General features: G+C 40.9%; 1 protein-coding gene across 4 annotated transcripts in view; it reads left to right on the top strand.

Annotated features, from left to right (window-relative positions):
* Nucleotides 1-17,943, top strand: part of sdk2b (sidekick cell adhesion molecule 2b) — a 468,981-nt gene that overhangs the window by 368,165 nt on the left and 82,873 nt on the right. For all 4 annotated transcript variants that reach the window (XM_079577058.1, XM_079577056.1, XM_079577057.1 and 1 more), the window contains exons 10-15: nt 867-983; nt 1,772-1,939; nt 4,505-4,607; nt 11,090-11,266; nt 15,240-15,376; nt 17,068-17,215. In XM_079577058.1, coding sequence (XP_079433184.1) covers nt 867-983; nt 1,772-1,939; nt 4,505-4,607; nt 11,090-11,266; nt 15,240-15,376; nt 17,068-17,215 — 850 coding nt within the window. The remainder of the gene's footprint in view (nt 1-866; nt 984-1,771; nt 1,940-4,504; nt 4,608-11,089; nt 11,267-15,239; nt 15,377-17,067; nt 17,216-17,943) is intronic.

Here is a 17,943-nt window from a genome sequence, read left to right as displayed (position 1 = left end):
CTGTCAAATTAACTAATAAAATAAAATAAATACATTTAGTCTGAACTTAATTTTAGTAGACTTGGTAAACTCTCTTTAGTCACACCTGGTTCAATCCTGGTTTGTAGTTAAAGCAGTACTAAATAACTCATGCCCCTAGAGGCCATAAGCGCCACTGCAGGTGTTGTAGCGTGTTGCACTTTTTTACACAATAATTGTCCGTGAGCGTAAATACTACGCTGACAGAAAAGACAAAGGGAGAGAGGGATATTGTACATCCTAGTACCCAATGGAGATATTTTTTTTTCACTCAAACCTAGCTGTAAATACTGTTTAAGTGGTGCTAGCCCGCAGTTAGCTTTATCCGTTAGCCTGTTAGCTTCTTCTTCGTGGTTCCATTAGTGTGTATTGGTGACTCTGACCCGTTGGCAGGAATGTTGCAATTGTGGTTGAGACACCATGGGGAGATGAGAGACCCCCCAATCATCCTAGATGCAAGTTGGTAATTTTTATACTCACTACTGCCACCTCAGGTCTTATGCGTAGCTACAAGGCACTTCAGACCCGAATTAACAACCTTTTTGAGTGACAGTGCAGGATTTTAGAGGCAGTTGTGGTGAATATAGGTCAGGACTCATTCTACACATTCTACACATGGCTGGAACATCAGGTGTCATCTGCAATGACACCTGATGTTAAAATGTTGAAAACCGCTGCCTGTTCTGACACTGAGCTGAAGTCCATGCCGTTCAGGAAAGGAGAGGAATTACTGCGACAAAGACATCAACTAACCACTAATCTCTCCTTAGACGCCTATTATGTGCACTTTTACAAGCCTCCTCGCCCTCTCTCCTCTGTCCTGAGTGCACTTTGTCTGTGTCCTCCAGGTATCGCCCCGAATATCACCGCCGGGCCCTCGGACAGCACCGTGATCGATGGCATGTCCGTCATCTTGCACTGCGAGACGTCCGGAGCTCCCAGACCCGCCATCACCTGGCAGAAAGGTCTCTTCTCTGACTTTATTATGAAGCGGAAGTGTGTGATACGCCTCAGACCGCCAACGTAGCGCAAAGCCTATGACTGCCTGACATCAAAAGTGGTGCTATGTAGTATTTTCTACAGTAAAAAGCGATATGTCTTACAAGCTAGAACAGCCCGTCTAAGCAGATTTAAAAAAACATGAAGCACATTAAAATCCACCTTGGATCAAAAAAAATAAAAAAAGACATTTCGTTGTGAAGTAGTCCACGTGTGTTCAATGGCAAAGTAATTTCATTTTAAAAAGAACCTTGTCATTATCTTTGTTTCTTTGCTGGCACATGCCCCCATCAACAAGCATAATCTCTGATGCAAAATTACCCCAATCTTTTGCGCTATCTCGTATTCACTGCAAACCACTGTAGCAAATGAAAGCAAAGCCGCAATTTCCAATACAGTCCCTGACCTTCTTTTTATTGTTTCACCGAATAGCTGAAAATGCTTCTTTCTTTAGTAAATTGTCCCCCAAATATGGCGGGTTAAAAAGTTTTGCCTTGCTTGGACGTCCAAACTGTGCATTTAATTTACAAGTTACGACTATATCCCTTGCTCTGGCAGCCTCATACTTTTTATTGTCTTAAGTTATGCCACGTTTAAAATTCAAAGGCTGTCCGGTTGTGAACGCCTCCACGCAAATAAAACCTGATTAGCCTTCTTTACCATGCGCCGCGTCGTCCTGTCACAGCTCAGGATGTTGCCTCTGAATAATGCTCTGCCTTTGCTCTTATCTCCCCCCCCCTCTCCCGGGCACAAGGTGAGCGCGTGCTGGCCAGCGGGTCCGTGCAGCTGCCGCGCTTTACGCTGCTGGAGTCGGGGAGCCTCCTCATCTCCCCGTCCCACATCTCCGACGCGGGGACCTACACCTGCATGGCCAGCAACTCCCGGGGCATCGATGAGGCCTCGGCTGACCTGGTGGTGTGGGGTGAGTGAGCAAAGATGGGACGCGATATGAATGGGTAAAATGGGTTGGAGGGAGGGGTATGGCGAGATATCAAGCGCTTCATTCGGGGTAGTGGTAGGAGCGTTGGCTTCCTGATGTTATTACACCAAACATCTGCTGCTTTTTAACCAGCAAAAACGATTGCCAGGATCACTACACTAATCCAAGTGTACGCCAATGTCAGCGATGATACTGACAGTGATTTGTAATGTGTGTTTTAATGTTTTGTGCACCTGCCCGGGGACTGCAGAAGGAAATTAGCATTAGCAAAGCCTCTTCTCTTTAGGATTCGTATACAGTTGTGCTCAAAAGTTTACATACCCTGGCAGGATTTTTGATTTTTTTTGGACTATTTTTCAAAGAACATGAAAGATAATACAATAATAATAGTTAGTGGTTTTGTGAAGCCATTCATGGTTGCCAACTGAGCTTTCTATCTTTAAATCATAATGAAAAAAGAAAGTACCAAATTGACCCTGATCAAAAGTTTACATACCCCAGTTCTTAATACTTTAACATCAATGACAGCTTGGAGTCAAGGCCATGATGAAAAGTGCACCATACCTACAGTGAAATACAGTATGCAGGTGGTTCGCTGATGCCACTGGCTCCAGCAGAATAAAGTGTTAGTGTCCATCTCAGTCTCCTGACCTCAATAACATTGAACCGCTGTGGGGAGAGCTCAAATGTGCACTTCATGCAAGACAGCCCAGGAATTTATAGGAACGGGATAGGGCGGAAACAACTAATCGATTAATCAACAACTAATCGATTATTGAAATAGTCGACAACTATTTTAGCAATCGATTAATCGTTTTCTGGTTCACAGACTCAAATAGAGCAAAAATGACATGAAAATTTAGTATTTTTGATGAAAATCTACTTTGTTTTTCATAGTTAGGGTCTGTATTGTTTTGTACATTGTAAATGTTATGAATATCTGTCTGTGTCTCATCCAATCAGAAAGCAGAATTAGCACTAAGAGCCCCCTACAAACATTGACTTTAAGTTTACTCCATCACCACATCTTCGAGCAGCACCACTTTAGCTTATGTGATAAAAAAAAATAGAAAAAATAAATATTTCCGACACCATTCACAGTCATGCGATTAATCATAAAAATAACCGATAGATTAATCGATTACAAAATAATCGTTAGCTGCAGCCCTAGAACTGGAGGCTTTTTGCCGAGAAGAATGGGCCGCTTTACTATCAGAAAAAATAAAGAACATCATCCACAAATACCACAAAAGAATCCAATCTGTCATTGATGTTAGAGGGCGCAATGCACAGTATTAAGATCTGGGGTATGTAAACGTTTGATCAGGATCATTTTGGTACTTTCTTTTTTCATTATGATTTTCAAATGGCAAACTCAGCTGTTTGACCATAAATGGCTTCACACAACGACTAACTATGAGTGAAAAACAAACTTTTTGTGTTATCTTTCATATTCTTTGAAAAAAAGTCAAAAAATTATGTATGTACACTTTTAAGCACAACTTTTTGAACATATTCCATGTCAAATAAACTAATATGGCAGCACTGTAGCTCTGCAGATTTGTGCTTCACAGATAGAAGGTCCTGGGTTCGATTCCCGACTGAACGGGCCTTTTTTGTGTGGAGTTTGCATGTTCTCCTCACATCTGCGTAGGTTTCCTATGCGCTCTCAGGTTTCCAATACCACTAAACACATATACAAGAGAATAATCCTCCAGCCAGGTGATTCTGGCCTTCAGCCTGGTCCCTAACCGCCGGCCCGAGCTGGCAGCTCACTGCTCCTACAGTTTGCCCCAGCGGTATTGAGGATGGGTCAAATGCAGAGGACAAATTTCTCCACGGGGATTAATAAAGTGTAACTTAACTTATTAAACTAAACTAAACTAAACTAAACTAATGTGTTTGTCTCCAGCAGATGTAGTAGTTGTAATAATAGCAAATTGTATCAGATCTTAGAAGTAGTTTGTAGTTGTTGTGATTATCATCAAAACAGAACTGCTATTGCCTTCTTGGATGTGAGGCAAAACATTTTCAGCTTAAAAACAGCACTATAAGTAATCAGTACTTCAATAGTAGTAATATTAAAATGGTACTAGCTTGCAGTAGTAGTAGTACTTGCCTAGTCATTGAGGCACTGGGAGTTGTAGGCCCGTTTCCTGTTAAAACAAAACAAAAACAAATGTAATGCTATCTGGAGTAGCAGCACTCCAAATTTTAAGTGACAGTACTTTTACGTGAGTAGTACTTCTGATTCTCTTTGGGAACTGCTGTGGAATTGTAGTGTTGCAAAAATAGTTATGCTTGCAATCAAAAAGCCATTTTTTCCCTGACACAAAAGCCTCTTCTCTGTGCAGCGAGGAGTCATCAAGCTCCGAAATCCATCAAGGAAACGGCAACATGTCGTTTTGTCTGAAATTACTTTTTCAAAATGCGTTTGTCATGTGTTATCCCCCGGTCGTTCCGCTCTAAAAGGGTATTTTCAGCGCTGTTTTATCGCCTATGTCACTTTTCTGTTGCTTTCTGCTGTGCTTGTGTGTCTGTCTTTAGCCCGCACCCGCATCACCACCCTTCCACAGGATCAGAGCGTTATCAAGGGCACCAAAGCCGTCCTAACCTGTGGAGTGACCCACGACCCCAGCGTGTCCGTCAGGTAAGCACCGATTACGGAAACCAAAAAATACAAGCGCCGCAAAGGCCGGGGTCTCTGAAAGGTGCTGTGTAAGGGATTTGGGTTAGATCTGTTTGAACAAGATAAATAAAAGAAAGACGTGTGTGTGTGGGGGCCATTTTGAAAGACATCTTGTAGAACCTTTATTGAAAAAAGAAAAAAAATGTACTAGTAAAGTAATATAGTTGTTTTCTATTCTATACAAAGGTCACCTGTATAGAATTGTATTATTTGCATTTACTGATTTTTTTATACATCTGTTATGGCTGTTTTGCTATTCTATGACAGGAGTGGTTCCCAAACCTTTTGGAGACGTGTACCCCCTGAAGCTTTGTGAACCAGTGTTAATTTTGTCGACTAAAATATTTAGTCTTAATTTTAGTCAAAGTTATATTTTTGACGACTAAAATTGGACCAAAACTAAATTAAAAGTTTCTGATGAGACTAAAACTATGACTAAAATGTCCAGATATTTTAGTTGACTAAAATAAGACTAAATCAAAATGAAAAGGAGAGAATAAAATCATCCAAACATCTATTGACCGTCTGAAAGAGCCTCAGATCACTTCAATTCACTGCCAAATGAACAGGTTTGTGCTTTATTCATGTGGAGCAGCTCCATGAAGTCGAGCACCTTCATTAAATATGATTATAATGAATATTATAAATGCAAAGTCGACTAAATTAGTCTTAAATTTAGTCGACTAAATTGACATGCAATTTCCGTCTACTAAAACTAGACTAAATAGTGTATTTCTCCTTTGTGAGATCAATAAAGGTTTATCTTATCTTATCTTATCTTATCTTATCTTATCTTATCTTATCTTATCTTATCTTATCTTATCTTATCTTATCTTATCTTATCTTATCTTATCTTAAAATTGAAAAAATCATTTTAGACTAAAACTTGACTAAAATTAAATTACATTTTAGTCAAAAGACTAAGACTAAAACTAGAATAAAATATGTTGTGAACCCCCTACTTTGACACGATTGAAAACACTGGAAATATCACATGTAACATTATGTTTATTGCCTCCATTATAACAGTGAACTCAAGTAGGTTTTCCAAATTCAATATTTGTTTTGCTCATCTAGGTAATAGACTATTAGTAGAAAAAAAAAAAATGAAAATGCCAGTTTTTGATTCTTTTGAAAACGAAGCTGTTAAAGCTGAGTGTTTTGCTTTGTCCCCGTGGACCAGGACTCTGCTGCTTTTGTCACTCATTCTGAACATCATGGTTTGGACTCTGGCCCCGCCCCCTCTGAGTCTCCCTCAGTCGCACTGTCAAACCACCGGTACAGATTCAAGTAGTTTAAGCTTTTGTTAAAGGGGATATTTCAGGATTTTTGACATATGGCCTCATTTCCTAGTTATCCCGAGTGTTGATGATTTCTGGAGATATTTTTTTGTAATGCATGTGCAATGGAATATAACTGACTTTGCATCACATGAATGATCGCATTATGAGGGACTATTTTCTAGCAGATCCCTCCGCCGTTGCATAGCTTATACAACCATGAAGCTGATGCTGCTCAAATATAAGGTATTTTAAATGCAAAATGGTTAAAATTACTCTATCGACACAGACATTTATATCGTTAGTCTGACGTTATAAGTGATTTGCCTCTGGTGCACTGTGGGGCGGGTCAGACAATGCAGGCTAGCTGATACCATAGAAACGCACTAGCCTCGCGCCACGAAACTCTTCAAATATAAGTGTTAGGGAAATACTAAAGGAGTCCGGAGGAGATGTGGATGGAGAGACGGGACACGGTCTGGATGTCTTACATGTTAGAAGTTTATTACCGTATTACAGGCCTGGAGACATTTGAACAGTCAACACAATGTTCAGAGCATTAACTCTATAATTCTCCATCAATAAGAACTGCTGGAATTCCCAAAAAAATATCTCCAGAAATCAGCAACACTAACTAGGAAACTAGGAACTAGGAAATGAGGCCCCATGTCAAAAATCCTGAAATATCCCTTTAAAGCGAAGACAACGTATACGCAGGACATTACCATCGTTGCACGTGCCGCCGCACATCAGCTCGTACATGTAAATGTGTCGGACACAAAGCCACAGATTTAGCGGCAGATGGGGGGGGGGCAGCCACAGACGCTTCTCCTTCTCCCCTCGCTCCTCGGGTCAGAATGAGAGGAAAATCCTGTTTCAAATCTGACAGTGAAACAGGCTGACAGATAGTACAGAAATTGCTACTCGATCAAACGTTGGCGCTGTTCACGTTAAAGGCACTGCCGGTCTTTTACGCACTCGGGTCCAAAGCGGCTCTAGAGGTTCTGGAGTGGACACACTTAGGTCCAGAACAAGCTCATCCACGTCTGAAGACTCTCGCCTGTATAAGCGTGTTTCCCGTGCGGCAGTTTTAACGGGACAATGTCGATCAGATTGTGATGAAAAACAAAAAAAAGTGTCTCCAAAATGTCTTTTTCGCCCCCGGGAGTACGCGTAACACAGTTTGGGAACCCGTGTATTTCAGTATCATCTATTGCTGTATGAAATGTGCCCTATCAATAAAGCTGAGATTGTATTTGAAATAGCCTGAGGGGGGCAAAAAACAGGAAGCAGGAACAAGGTAGAAGTAGGATCCTGGTGGAATTTGTCTTTTTAAGTTAGTTTTCATCTTTTAACCAAAAAAGTTTAGTATTTGTGCTTATTTTTTTGAAGAAAGCTGTTACAGTTTAGTTGCTTAAAGCGTCGCGCAACCTTTGAATAGTACAAAGTGCATTTGAAATCATGAATAAATTGATGTGTTTAGCATGAAGTTTACAGAGGAAAAGTTCCCCCGCTGTAAATTTTATTCTTACTGTTGTCTGGCTGTCCCTGGAATGTGCCGGCTCCAGAGAGAATGGATATGTGATTCTAACAGTGTGCCGCCTTAGATGTCTTGCTTATTTGAACTTCAACTGTTGTGTGATGCTACATATCTTACCACCATTAAGAGTAAGACTGTTTTGTTTACACTCCCCGCAGTTTCAAAAGCCATCTGTAGAATAGAGCAAATGCATTCGTTTGCATGCAGAAAGTTGCGCGCCTTGTTGATCTGCCGAACTATTGAGAAGCGCTCGTAAATTCAAACAAAAGCCCTGTCGATGGGGTGACTTTTTTCTTTCTCTTTGCACTTTGAATTCATCCTCTTGTCGAACACAAATGGCTCGTGTTGCAGCTCGCCCCTCATTATCCTATCCCAAGACTTGTGTGTGTGTACGAATCTAGTAATGCGTTCGCCAATTTCCATACGCAACCTTTACTTCGAGTTTACAAGTCCAGCACCACTACTGCGAACTAGAGCGACGACAACAAGCGTTTTATCTTTTTTTTTTTCTTCTTTCCTCCTGGTGAACTCCGGGGCTCTTATCAAACATTGCGAGTGATCAGTGAAGCATTCTGTGTCGCTTTCTATTCAGCGCAGGGGCCCCACATCTGAGGCAGGCTATTTGAGTTGTGCAGTTCTGATGAGCGGCAATCGGGACTTTTGATATGCAGACATCAGGGGCCTGTGATATTCTGCAAGGCGCGCTCTGATGTAGGGGTTCGAAAAGGAGACTCCGGGGGAGAAGGAGAAAGAGAAAACGCCGCGGCTAATAGTGGATTCTGCAACCGAATCCCCCTCCCCAAAGAAAGGGAAAACAAGCAAGACCTAGGCGTACTCATTATTGAATGTCGAAGCTAATTAAACTAGCCTCCATTGCTGTCGCGGGTAATGCAGCCGACTGCTCCGCGCAGGTGGGTTCGTGGGGTATTTTTAGAACACAAGTTGACAGAAATGTTATGGTGCGAAAGCAATTAGTCATGAGTGTAAATCGCACCGCTCAACGCTAGTCTTGTTATGTCTAGTGCGAAGTTGCGCTGTTAAAGCTATAACCATTGTATTCAAAGTGGGGGAAAATGTTGCTCGTAATGCTTCCGTGCCTGTGTTTTTTCCCATTTCCCAAGTTGAATTCGAAGTGTTATGGAACAAAGTTACTCCATTACAAGGAGCAAAACTAATAAGTATAACGCTGAGCTGTTCTGAACCAGCTCTGAACCATCCTGCACTCACACATTTACAGCCCCATTGATTTGTCAGCATGAAAAAAACACCATTTCCGATTAATTCCCACTGTTGCCTGCAGATTATATTCCAACTACCATATTTTCTGGACTTAAATCACAATATTTTCACAGTTTGCAGTGGCAGAGAATTTACATGATATGAGTCTCTTTCAGATTGTCAATAGAAGTTTGGATAATTTAAATAATAATATAATAACTAAAATATCTGGACATTTTTGTCATAGTTTTAGTCTCATGAAAAACTTTTAATATCACTTTGACTGAAATTAAGACTCTCAAGAGTTTCAAGGCCCCGGCCTGAATTAGAAACTTGTGAGGGACTGGTGAAAAGCGAAGGTATATCTTACTGCAGTGAAGAAAACAATATAAAGCTAGATGGCCACAGCTAGAGGAACGAGTTCGCAAATGGGTGCTTTAACAATGTGCTGCCGGAAGAGGCTTGTCAACGGTGCAGTTATGCCCAGGCTGGTGACTGGCGACTTATTTTCCGGAGGAACTGATATATGTTTTTTTCCGTCTTCTGCATTTTTTGGCTGGCGCGACTTATTGTGCGGAAAACACAATTATTCCGGTTATAAAACATAAAACGTCAATGCTGAGGTTACCAAAAGCATGTTTATAAGCGACAATTATGCACAATGTCCTCTTTCAAATTCCAAGTTTGTGAGTCCTCACATTATTCAATAGTCAGTCATTTTTTCCTGACCCCCTGTGATTGGGGTCAGTATCACAATGAGTGTTGAGATGTAAAAACCTTTTACTTAAACTTAATAAAAAGCTGCTGAGGCTGAGCTCTTTTGGATGGAGTTAATATCCTTGATCTTATACCCTTAAAAATAGTGCTATAAAGGTTGTTCATGGGCCTGTTACAAAGGGCTATTGACTGTCTAAGACTTTTTTGGGACAGCTATTTGTTTATGAAGTATGCGACTATGATACAAAATAACAGGTTTTGCAGGCAAAAGTGCAGGCCAGGTATTGAACACAGCTGTAGCGCAGCGTCAACAGATGGTGGTGAAGTAGTCGACCACATTATCAGCTGCTGACAATGGAGCCTGTGCAGATGTTCAGGTGAGCTGCAAGAAGCCCAGCACCCACTGACTCCCACTTAAAGCTGAACCAACTGTTTTGATACACAAGGTGACATAAAAAGTCTTTTTTTATTATTAAACTTTTCTCATCTTGGGAGATAAGCGTTTGCTAACTGACACCTTTTAAAACTTTTGTGGGTGGGTTAATTTACAAAAAGCCACTTAGTACATTCAATTTCTCCGTACATTAATATGGAAAATTGTAAAATTTGTAACATCAATGGCCATTTTTCAAGTACATTTCTCTCATAAGAAATGTTGCAGTTTTTTACTATTAATTGTCCGTGAGATTAAATACTACGCTGACAAAAAAGACAAAGGGAAAGTGGGATATTGTACATCCAATAACACAATGGAGATAATTTGTTATCAAAAAAAACTTTTGATAAATACTCAAACTTGGCTGTAAATACTGTTTAAGTGGTGCTAGCCCGCGGTTACCTTTGCCCGTTAGCCTGTTAGCTTCTTCTTCTTGATTCCATTAGTGTGTATTGGGGCCCCCAACCCGGGGGCAGGAAAGTTGCAAACGTGGTTTTCTGGCCAGAAACATCAGGGGGAGATGAAAGACCCCCCAATCATCCCATTAACACTTGTAACTTAGTACTGCTTTAAAAGATACGACCAAAAAGCGGCGACAACGAGACAAAAATGGTGCGATCAGTTTTGCAAGCCTTAGCTTTCAAATGAGACGTCACACTGGCCTGAAGTTTTTAGATTTGGGTAAAGCCGAGTTGGAGAAAATGCACTTAATGTGGGGGAATCAAACAGCTTGAGAAACTATAGTAACACAATTAGCGAATCATTGTATGTCATTACTGTTTTTTTTTGCACAACTTTAAACAACTTTTGCAACATTTCACTTACAGTAGTTTTCTTTTTTTTGTCAGATTTTGTTTTATGGCCTGTTTATTTTAAGAAGGATCCCATCTGTGGGCAGCAAAGCAAAGGGGTATCATTTAAATAACTTGTAAAATAGCCTTTGAATAAGCATATTCAAATGCAGGAATGACCTGTTTATTGCATGATTTATTCTACTCTCTCAAAGCATTGACCCAGTATTTAAAGATGTGAATTTCAGATGTGACACGTAATGTTACCGCCCGGAGCAGATATGCATATGTTAACGGCCTCTCCTCTCCATCTGTAATGCGCTCGGCTGCGATGTAAAACAACCTTGGGCCTCATTGTGGGAAACAAATGCCGACACTGATCCGCCTGGTTCTGCGTCTCTCTTCCCCAAAGGTCAGCCCGACGGCGTGCTCATGATTTGTGGTGTTTTGATGCTCCGCAGACACGTTTGGGAGAAGGAGGGCTCGGTGATCAATGTCCAGTCCATTCCGCGGATGAAGCTGGACGCGAACGGGACGCTGCACATCTCCCAAACCTGGTCCGGAGACATCGGGACCTACACCTGTCGGGTCACTTCTGTCGGAGGCAACGACTCACGGAGTGCCCACCTCCGAGTCAGGTCTGTTGAGATGCAATGCTCACTTTACTCTTGTCTTAACATTACAATTTATCACCATTTCATTTTCACACAGTCGGTTATGTCTTCCTGCATAATAAACACAAAATATAAAGCAAAAAAAAAAAAAGGGACAATGGCCCTATTCTCAGCTCCCAGTGAGGTGTGAAGTGTGTTGTATTTGTGGGAGAGGAAATAAAACAAAAACATTGTATCGGATTTGGCGGGTTCTCAATTTTATAATGGTCTCAGATTTCCATGACAGAAACAACAGGCCCTAGGTAATGCAAATGAGTTGTGAGAGACCCAACAAACTGTGGAGTGACTCCAGCTCCAAACAATAGTCAGGTTAAAGGAACATGCCACCCTTTTTCCATACTGAGATATGTTCTTACCTGAGCTTAGACGAGTTGATGCGTACCTGTCTGGGGAAAGGCCTCGTGGAAGGCCCAGGACACGCTATGGGACTATGACTCCGAGCTGGCCTGGTGTCGCCTCGGGTCCCCCCAGAACAGCTGGAGGAGGCGTGCATGGATCGGGAAGTCTGGGCATCGCTGCTGAGACTGCTGCCATGGATGGATGGACTATATTGTAAGGCGTAGTAATATCTTCACTTTACTGTGCAGACGTCGACGCATCAACGCGTATAAGCTCAGAACATATCTCAGTATGGAAAAACGGTGGCCTGTTCCTTTAATGACTGGAACTGTCAATCTTTGCTGTGAGCAAATGAGTATTCTCTGGTGCTAATCTATAATATCCATGTAGTGTTATATGTGGCCTTATTTTGCAATACTATTGTGTCTAAACTTCACACCATGCCAAATCTGTGAGTTCAGAGGTTACTCATTTGGTTTCATTTTGTTCCTTTAATTAACAAATAATCAAAAGCTTTTCCTATTTTTTCGTTCCTCTGTTAGTTCAAGTCTAATGTCCTCTCCCTGGGATAGAGTCCTCACTCCACCGCTGTCTTTTTCTCATCTATACTCGCTCCGTCCCACACTATATTGTTTTAGTCCACACGTACAGGGCTGAGCATGTTCAGTGTCTGCAACACCAAGCGCCTTCCTTAGCAACACCTCTGACTCATTCCCACCTAAACGCCGGCATCTCCTCACTTTCCCTGTCCTCATTCTCACCCAGCTATCCACAAGAGACCCCCTCCCCCCCCCCATTCTTTCTATTCCCTGTAGTCTCCTGTCCCCATATACTTCCTCTCTGCAGTGTTTTTGTCATTTCCAATGCTCTTTTTTTTTTTTACTCCACAACTTTGCCTTGTTATTTTTATTTTTTTCCTGTAGAGTCGATGACTACATTTCAAGCCAAATTGAATATGAATGAGATGTCTAGCTTCCTGTCGTCTTGCGCTGACGGATGTTGACGTAGTCCGTGTTGGCTGGATGCTTTTTGACAGAGCTGCTCTATATGTATCAATCACACTCCGGGATCACGCGCCTCCAGCAAATTAATGGGTCTTAGTTTTCGATTTTTTTGTTTTGCAAAGTTCACTCTCTGCCTCTTTAATCCTTTGGGTCTATATTCGAATACATTTGAATCCCTCTAGCTTCACAAAACAACTAATTTATCTATGGGTTAAATCGTTTTTCTTTGGAATAACTTGAAGAGCGCATTTGATAAGTAATTATAGCTAAGTTTGCTTTGGGGAATGTTATTGGCCTGTGCGACGTTTACATATTTATTATTGTGCCTGTGTAGGTTTCATCTGGGTCTTCACTTTCCCCTACAATTAGAACCATGTACAATGTTTTTGTCTGTGTAGGCTCTCAGTCGTACAGGAGTTGTCCATCTCCAGTGAAGGTTCTTGAGTCGTCTTCTGTACTCTGCAGTTGAACGTTTCGCCTCTTCATCCAAAAGGCTTCGTCAGCGACACTTATTTTCCAGTTCAGCTCCCCAGATGAAGACCACAGGGAGGTGTTCAGCATGGCTCAGTCCATCCCCTCTATAAACAGTTACTCTCACCTGTGGCTAAAACTTCTTTCTAGTTACGAGTCTTTGTCCTGACGACCTAACTCACACCTGAATATCAGTCTGAGCGGCAGTTTTGGTCTTCTTGCCCTTTGTGCTGTAGTGAATGCCCAATTAGGATAGCCACAGCCTGAGAGGGCTCGCTGGACATGTTGCTCCTCTTTGGTCTTTCCCTCTGCACTGGTAGGCACCAATTTGGCTCTGTGTTGGAGCGGCCTGATGACCCCCAGTTTGTGCTGGAGTGGATGGTTGGAGTCAAACATCAGATATAGGTCTGTGTGCGTGGCCTTTCTGTAAACCTCTGTGTGGTGTGGAGTTGTCAGTTTCACCCTATGATCACTCTATAGTCTAAAAAGGAAAGTTGGTTCTCCTTAGCGTCCTCCCGAGTACATTTAATGCTGGAATCCACCGCATTGGTATGATCTGTAAAAGGTGCCACTTCCTTCTCTCTAATTTTGACCCAGGTGTCATACACATATCATAGGGCTGTCCAGACTGACACTCAGGTGTGAGTTAGGTCGTCAGGACTTAGAACTACAAAGACTCATAACTACAAAGACATGTTTTTCACATGTGAGATTAGCTGTTAATAGATGGGAGGGACTGAGTCAAGCTGAACTCCTCCCTGTGGTCTTTATCAGGGCTGTGAGCTTAAAGGGATATTTCAGGATTTTTTGACACAGGGCCTCATTTCCTAGTTATAGTTATACCGCGCATTTCGTACACAAGGCAACTCAATGCGCCTGAGTGTTGTTGATTTCTGGAGATATATTTTTTTTAATTCATGCAGTTCTTATATTTGAAGGATTTAGTGGTGCTAGGCTAGCGCGTGTCTATGGTAACTAGTAGCCTGCATTAAAAACCTCTTCAAAATCATTGGGTCGTCCTCCAAACGTTGCCATATCTGATTTGTAGAAAGCTCCTTGTGAATTCCACGTGTAGTAATGCCGGCCACAGGTAAACAAACTACTGTAGATCCGGTAACCAAGCAGATCACTCCGCCGCTGCGTAGCTTACAACCAGGAAGCTGATGCTGCTCAAATATAAGTTCTTTTAAATGCAAAATGGTCATATTTAAAACATTATATGAACATTTATATCAGTAGTCTGGTGTTGTTAATGATTTGCCTCAGGTGCACTTTGCTTGGGTCAGACTGTTTTTAATGCAGGCTACTAGATACCATAGACATGCACTAGCGTAGCACTAGCCTAGCACTAGCCTGGCGCCACTAAACTCTTCAAAGACTGCATGAATAAAAAAATTAAATTATCTCCAGAAATCAACAACACTCTGGATAACTAGGAAATTAGTCACTATGTCAAAAATCCTGAAATACCCCTTTAACTAGAACTTTAGTATGGCTGACAAAGCCTTTTTAATGAGAGGCGAAACGTTCGACACTTAAACTACAGAAGATGACTCAAGAACCTTCATTGGAGATGTTTTTGTGTATTTTCCAGTAGAACCAAATGAACAAAAAGATAAATAATCACCCGTTCAATAAGAAAAGCATCTCATATGTTTTGACTGGGAAATATTGTACAGCTGCCAAGCAAACATGCCTACGCCGGTTTAGATTGGTCTGTGCAATATCATCAACTTATGATACATTTTAAGAACAGCATTTGTTGTATAACAAATCGTTATCTTGACCATTGTAGCATGATAGTGTGAATGTAAATGGAAGACACATTATCCTTCTGAAATCACTTCCATTGTGTGATAGTGCTTTGGCTGACGACGTCCTTCTCTCCAAATATTTCAAGTTTGAATTTAAGTATTGTGAATTCTTTTAATCCAGTGTTTTCTTTTTAAACCAGCCAAAGAATGTCCGCTCTCCTTGTCCATCCATCCAAAGTCTATTTTATGAAAAAAAGAAAAGAAAGAAAAATCACCAAACAAAACGCCTGCTTTGTCCTGTAAGCCCTTGGCGCTGAGGTAGAGGCCATTCTTTTATTCCTCATGAGTTGTCCTCGTTGTCCCCTTCAGGCAGCTACCACACGCTCCGGAGAACCCCACGGCCCTGCTGAGCGCCTCTGAAAGGAGGGCCATCGACCTGTCCTGGGCCAAGCCATTTGATGGGAACAGTCCGCTCATACGCTACATCCTGGAGGTGTCCGAGAACAGTAAGACAACCTTTTACCCAGTCTGACAGGCTATTTTTGTGCTCAGGCAATGCTACATAATTTATAATAGCGGGACTTGAAAAGAAAAAAAGAGCAAAAGTTGGATGGTGTGTTTTCCCTTGTAGCTCAGTTTGTGCATGTTTACAAAAGTTTCAAGACAAAGCAATAGTAATAGCTTATACTATGTCTGACAGGTTATTGGAGTCCCACGTTTGTACTTGGGCAAAGCTACACATGATTTACTATCGTCGCACATCCAACGGTATTGCTAAAAAAGATTTGATTTTACATTTGAGTTTTCGACTTTACAGCGAGGCTCTATTTGTCGAAGTCTCGGACTTACATTGTTTAGAATAGCTGGATTTTAATATGTAGCTCCTTTTATCCATATTTGCCATTGGTCAAAGTGCAAGGACTTTCAAAAATCTAGCAAAGGTAGTCATGAAAAGGATTTAGTTTGATAAATTTGCACATTATGTACCTGATCTTCAATTGCCTGATTACACCCACTGAACGACACAAAATCTACAATCTTTAGCTTTGTATCTTAATGTGAGGAGAAGAAATTGCAGTTATGGAAATGTGGTCTGTCGGGTTTTTGAATCAAGGCCTATGGTTAATGTACAAATTGTATATTTGGTTGCGGCAGAATTCATCTCAACCAAATCGAAATGTAGACACAACATCTTCTCTCTGTAAACTTGGACGTTTTAGCGTTTTAGCACTAGAGCTGGGTACCGCTAAACGATAACCAGTACGTTTTTGGGAAAAAAAAAGTTTCGGTTCTACTGGTAATGAAAAAATAAAAGTATTGAGAACCGAAAAAACAATTGCTGATCATGTCGGTCTTCAAAACTTGAGGAATAAATGGGAAGAAAGTAAAAAAAAATAGAAAAGCTAAATTTGGGATAGAATTGGAACAAATTTGGAAAATTTTGTCGAAATTGTGAAAAATTTAACATTTTTGAAGAAAAAAAAAAGGCAAAAATAAATACATTTTGGAGTAAAATTGAAAAAAAAAAGGGAACATTTTGAAAAAAATTGGTAAAATGTGAAAATTGGGATAACATTTAAAAAAAGGGTGGGGGAGTGGAAACATTGGGGGAAAATTGAAACATTTGGGAAAAAGTGGAAACATTTTTGGGAAAAAGAAAAAAAATGGGGAATAAAGTTCAAATACGGTGAAAAAGTGAGAAATATAACAACGTTTTGGGGGAAAATTTAAAATTTGGCAAAAAAAAAGAAAAAATTGGGATCAGATAGAATTTTTTTTTTTTTAATTTTAAAAATAAAAAAGGGAAAGTAGAAAAATTGGGATGAAAGTGGAAAAATGGGTGGGGTTGAAAAACACGGGGGGGGATAAAGAAGAAAAACTGTGAAAAGTGGAAATATTTTGTAAAATTTTGGTTAAAAAAAAAATAAAGATGGGGATTTTTTTTCTTTCTCTCCTTTTGTAGTTAAAGGAAGTTTCACCTCAAATAAATTATACAAATGTAAAAGAAATTCAATGGAAGGAAAAGGAATAGATATTGTTTCTGTTTCCTGGTTCTAGTTCACAAATATTATAGTACCGGTATCAAAGACCTAGTATCGTTAAAGTACCAGTATCGATATAAATGTAAATGTACCCAGCCCTATACGTGCAACGCAGCTCCAAATAACCTGCCACATCTGAATGATCTTCCCCCCAGACGCTCCTTGGGCCATTCTGCTGGCGAACATCGAGCCGGAGTCCACGGCGGTGACGGTGAACGGGCTGATCCCGGCGCGCTCCTATCAGTTCCGCCTGTGTGCCGTTAACGACGTGGGCAAGGGACAGTTCAGCAAAGAAACAGAGCGGTGAGCTACTTAATACCTAACGCCACTACAGAGCCCGGCTTCTTATCGAGCGACTCGTCACCCAAGCAGAACGGACTGTACAACTGAAGGGACACAATTAGCCCGAAGTTTATGAGGAAGAAACATTTTTACATCTTATTATGGGCTGATTTATTTGGTATTTATGTTGCCTCAGTTGTTTGAATAGAGATGTGGACAGCTATATTACAGCCCAGTGGTTCTTAATTGGTGTGAATGTCATTTGTAATAGTTTCCCCGTTTATTGCTTATCGCTGTTTGTAGCCAGTAATTAAATTGAGTAGGATTTCAAAACAATGCTGTATTTGTGCCGGTCTAAAGCCTGGATAGACAAATTTAAATTCGGGATGTAAAATCCATGTTTCTTAAAGGGACTATACAGAGTTTAAAACTGTTAAAATTATGTATTTCCCTCCCCCTTCATGGTCCTACAATGTCCTAAGGTGTAGAATGAGCCCAGACCTGTTCACCACAACTGCCTCTAAAATCCGGCACTGTCACTCAAAACGTTGTTACTTCGGTCTGAAGTGCCGTCATGCACGAGCTTAATATAGAAGGTGCAGTTATGCGTAAGACCTGAGGTGGCAGTAGTGAGTATAAAATGGCCAACTTGCATCTTGCCCCTTTAATCTCGTAACCTCTTACACTAAAATGATGAAAAAGGAACAAAAATGTGACGAAGAAGTGAAAAACATGTGACAAAATAGTGA

Source organism: Gobius niger, assembly GCF_951799975.1.
Source record: "Gobius niger genome assembly, chromosome: 19".
NCBI classification, from domain to species: Eukaryota; Metazoa; Chordata; class Actinopteri; order Gobiiformes; family Gobiidae; genus Gobius; species Gobius niger.
The sequence above is the reverse complement of the archived record's forward strand: the minus strand, read 5'-3'. Positions and strand labels throughout refer to the sequence as shown.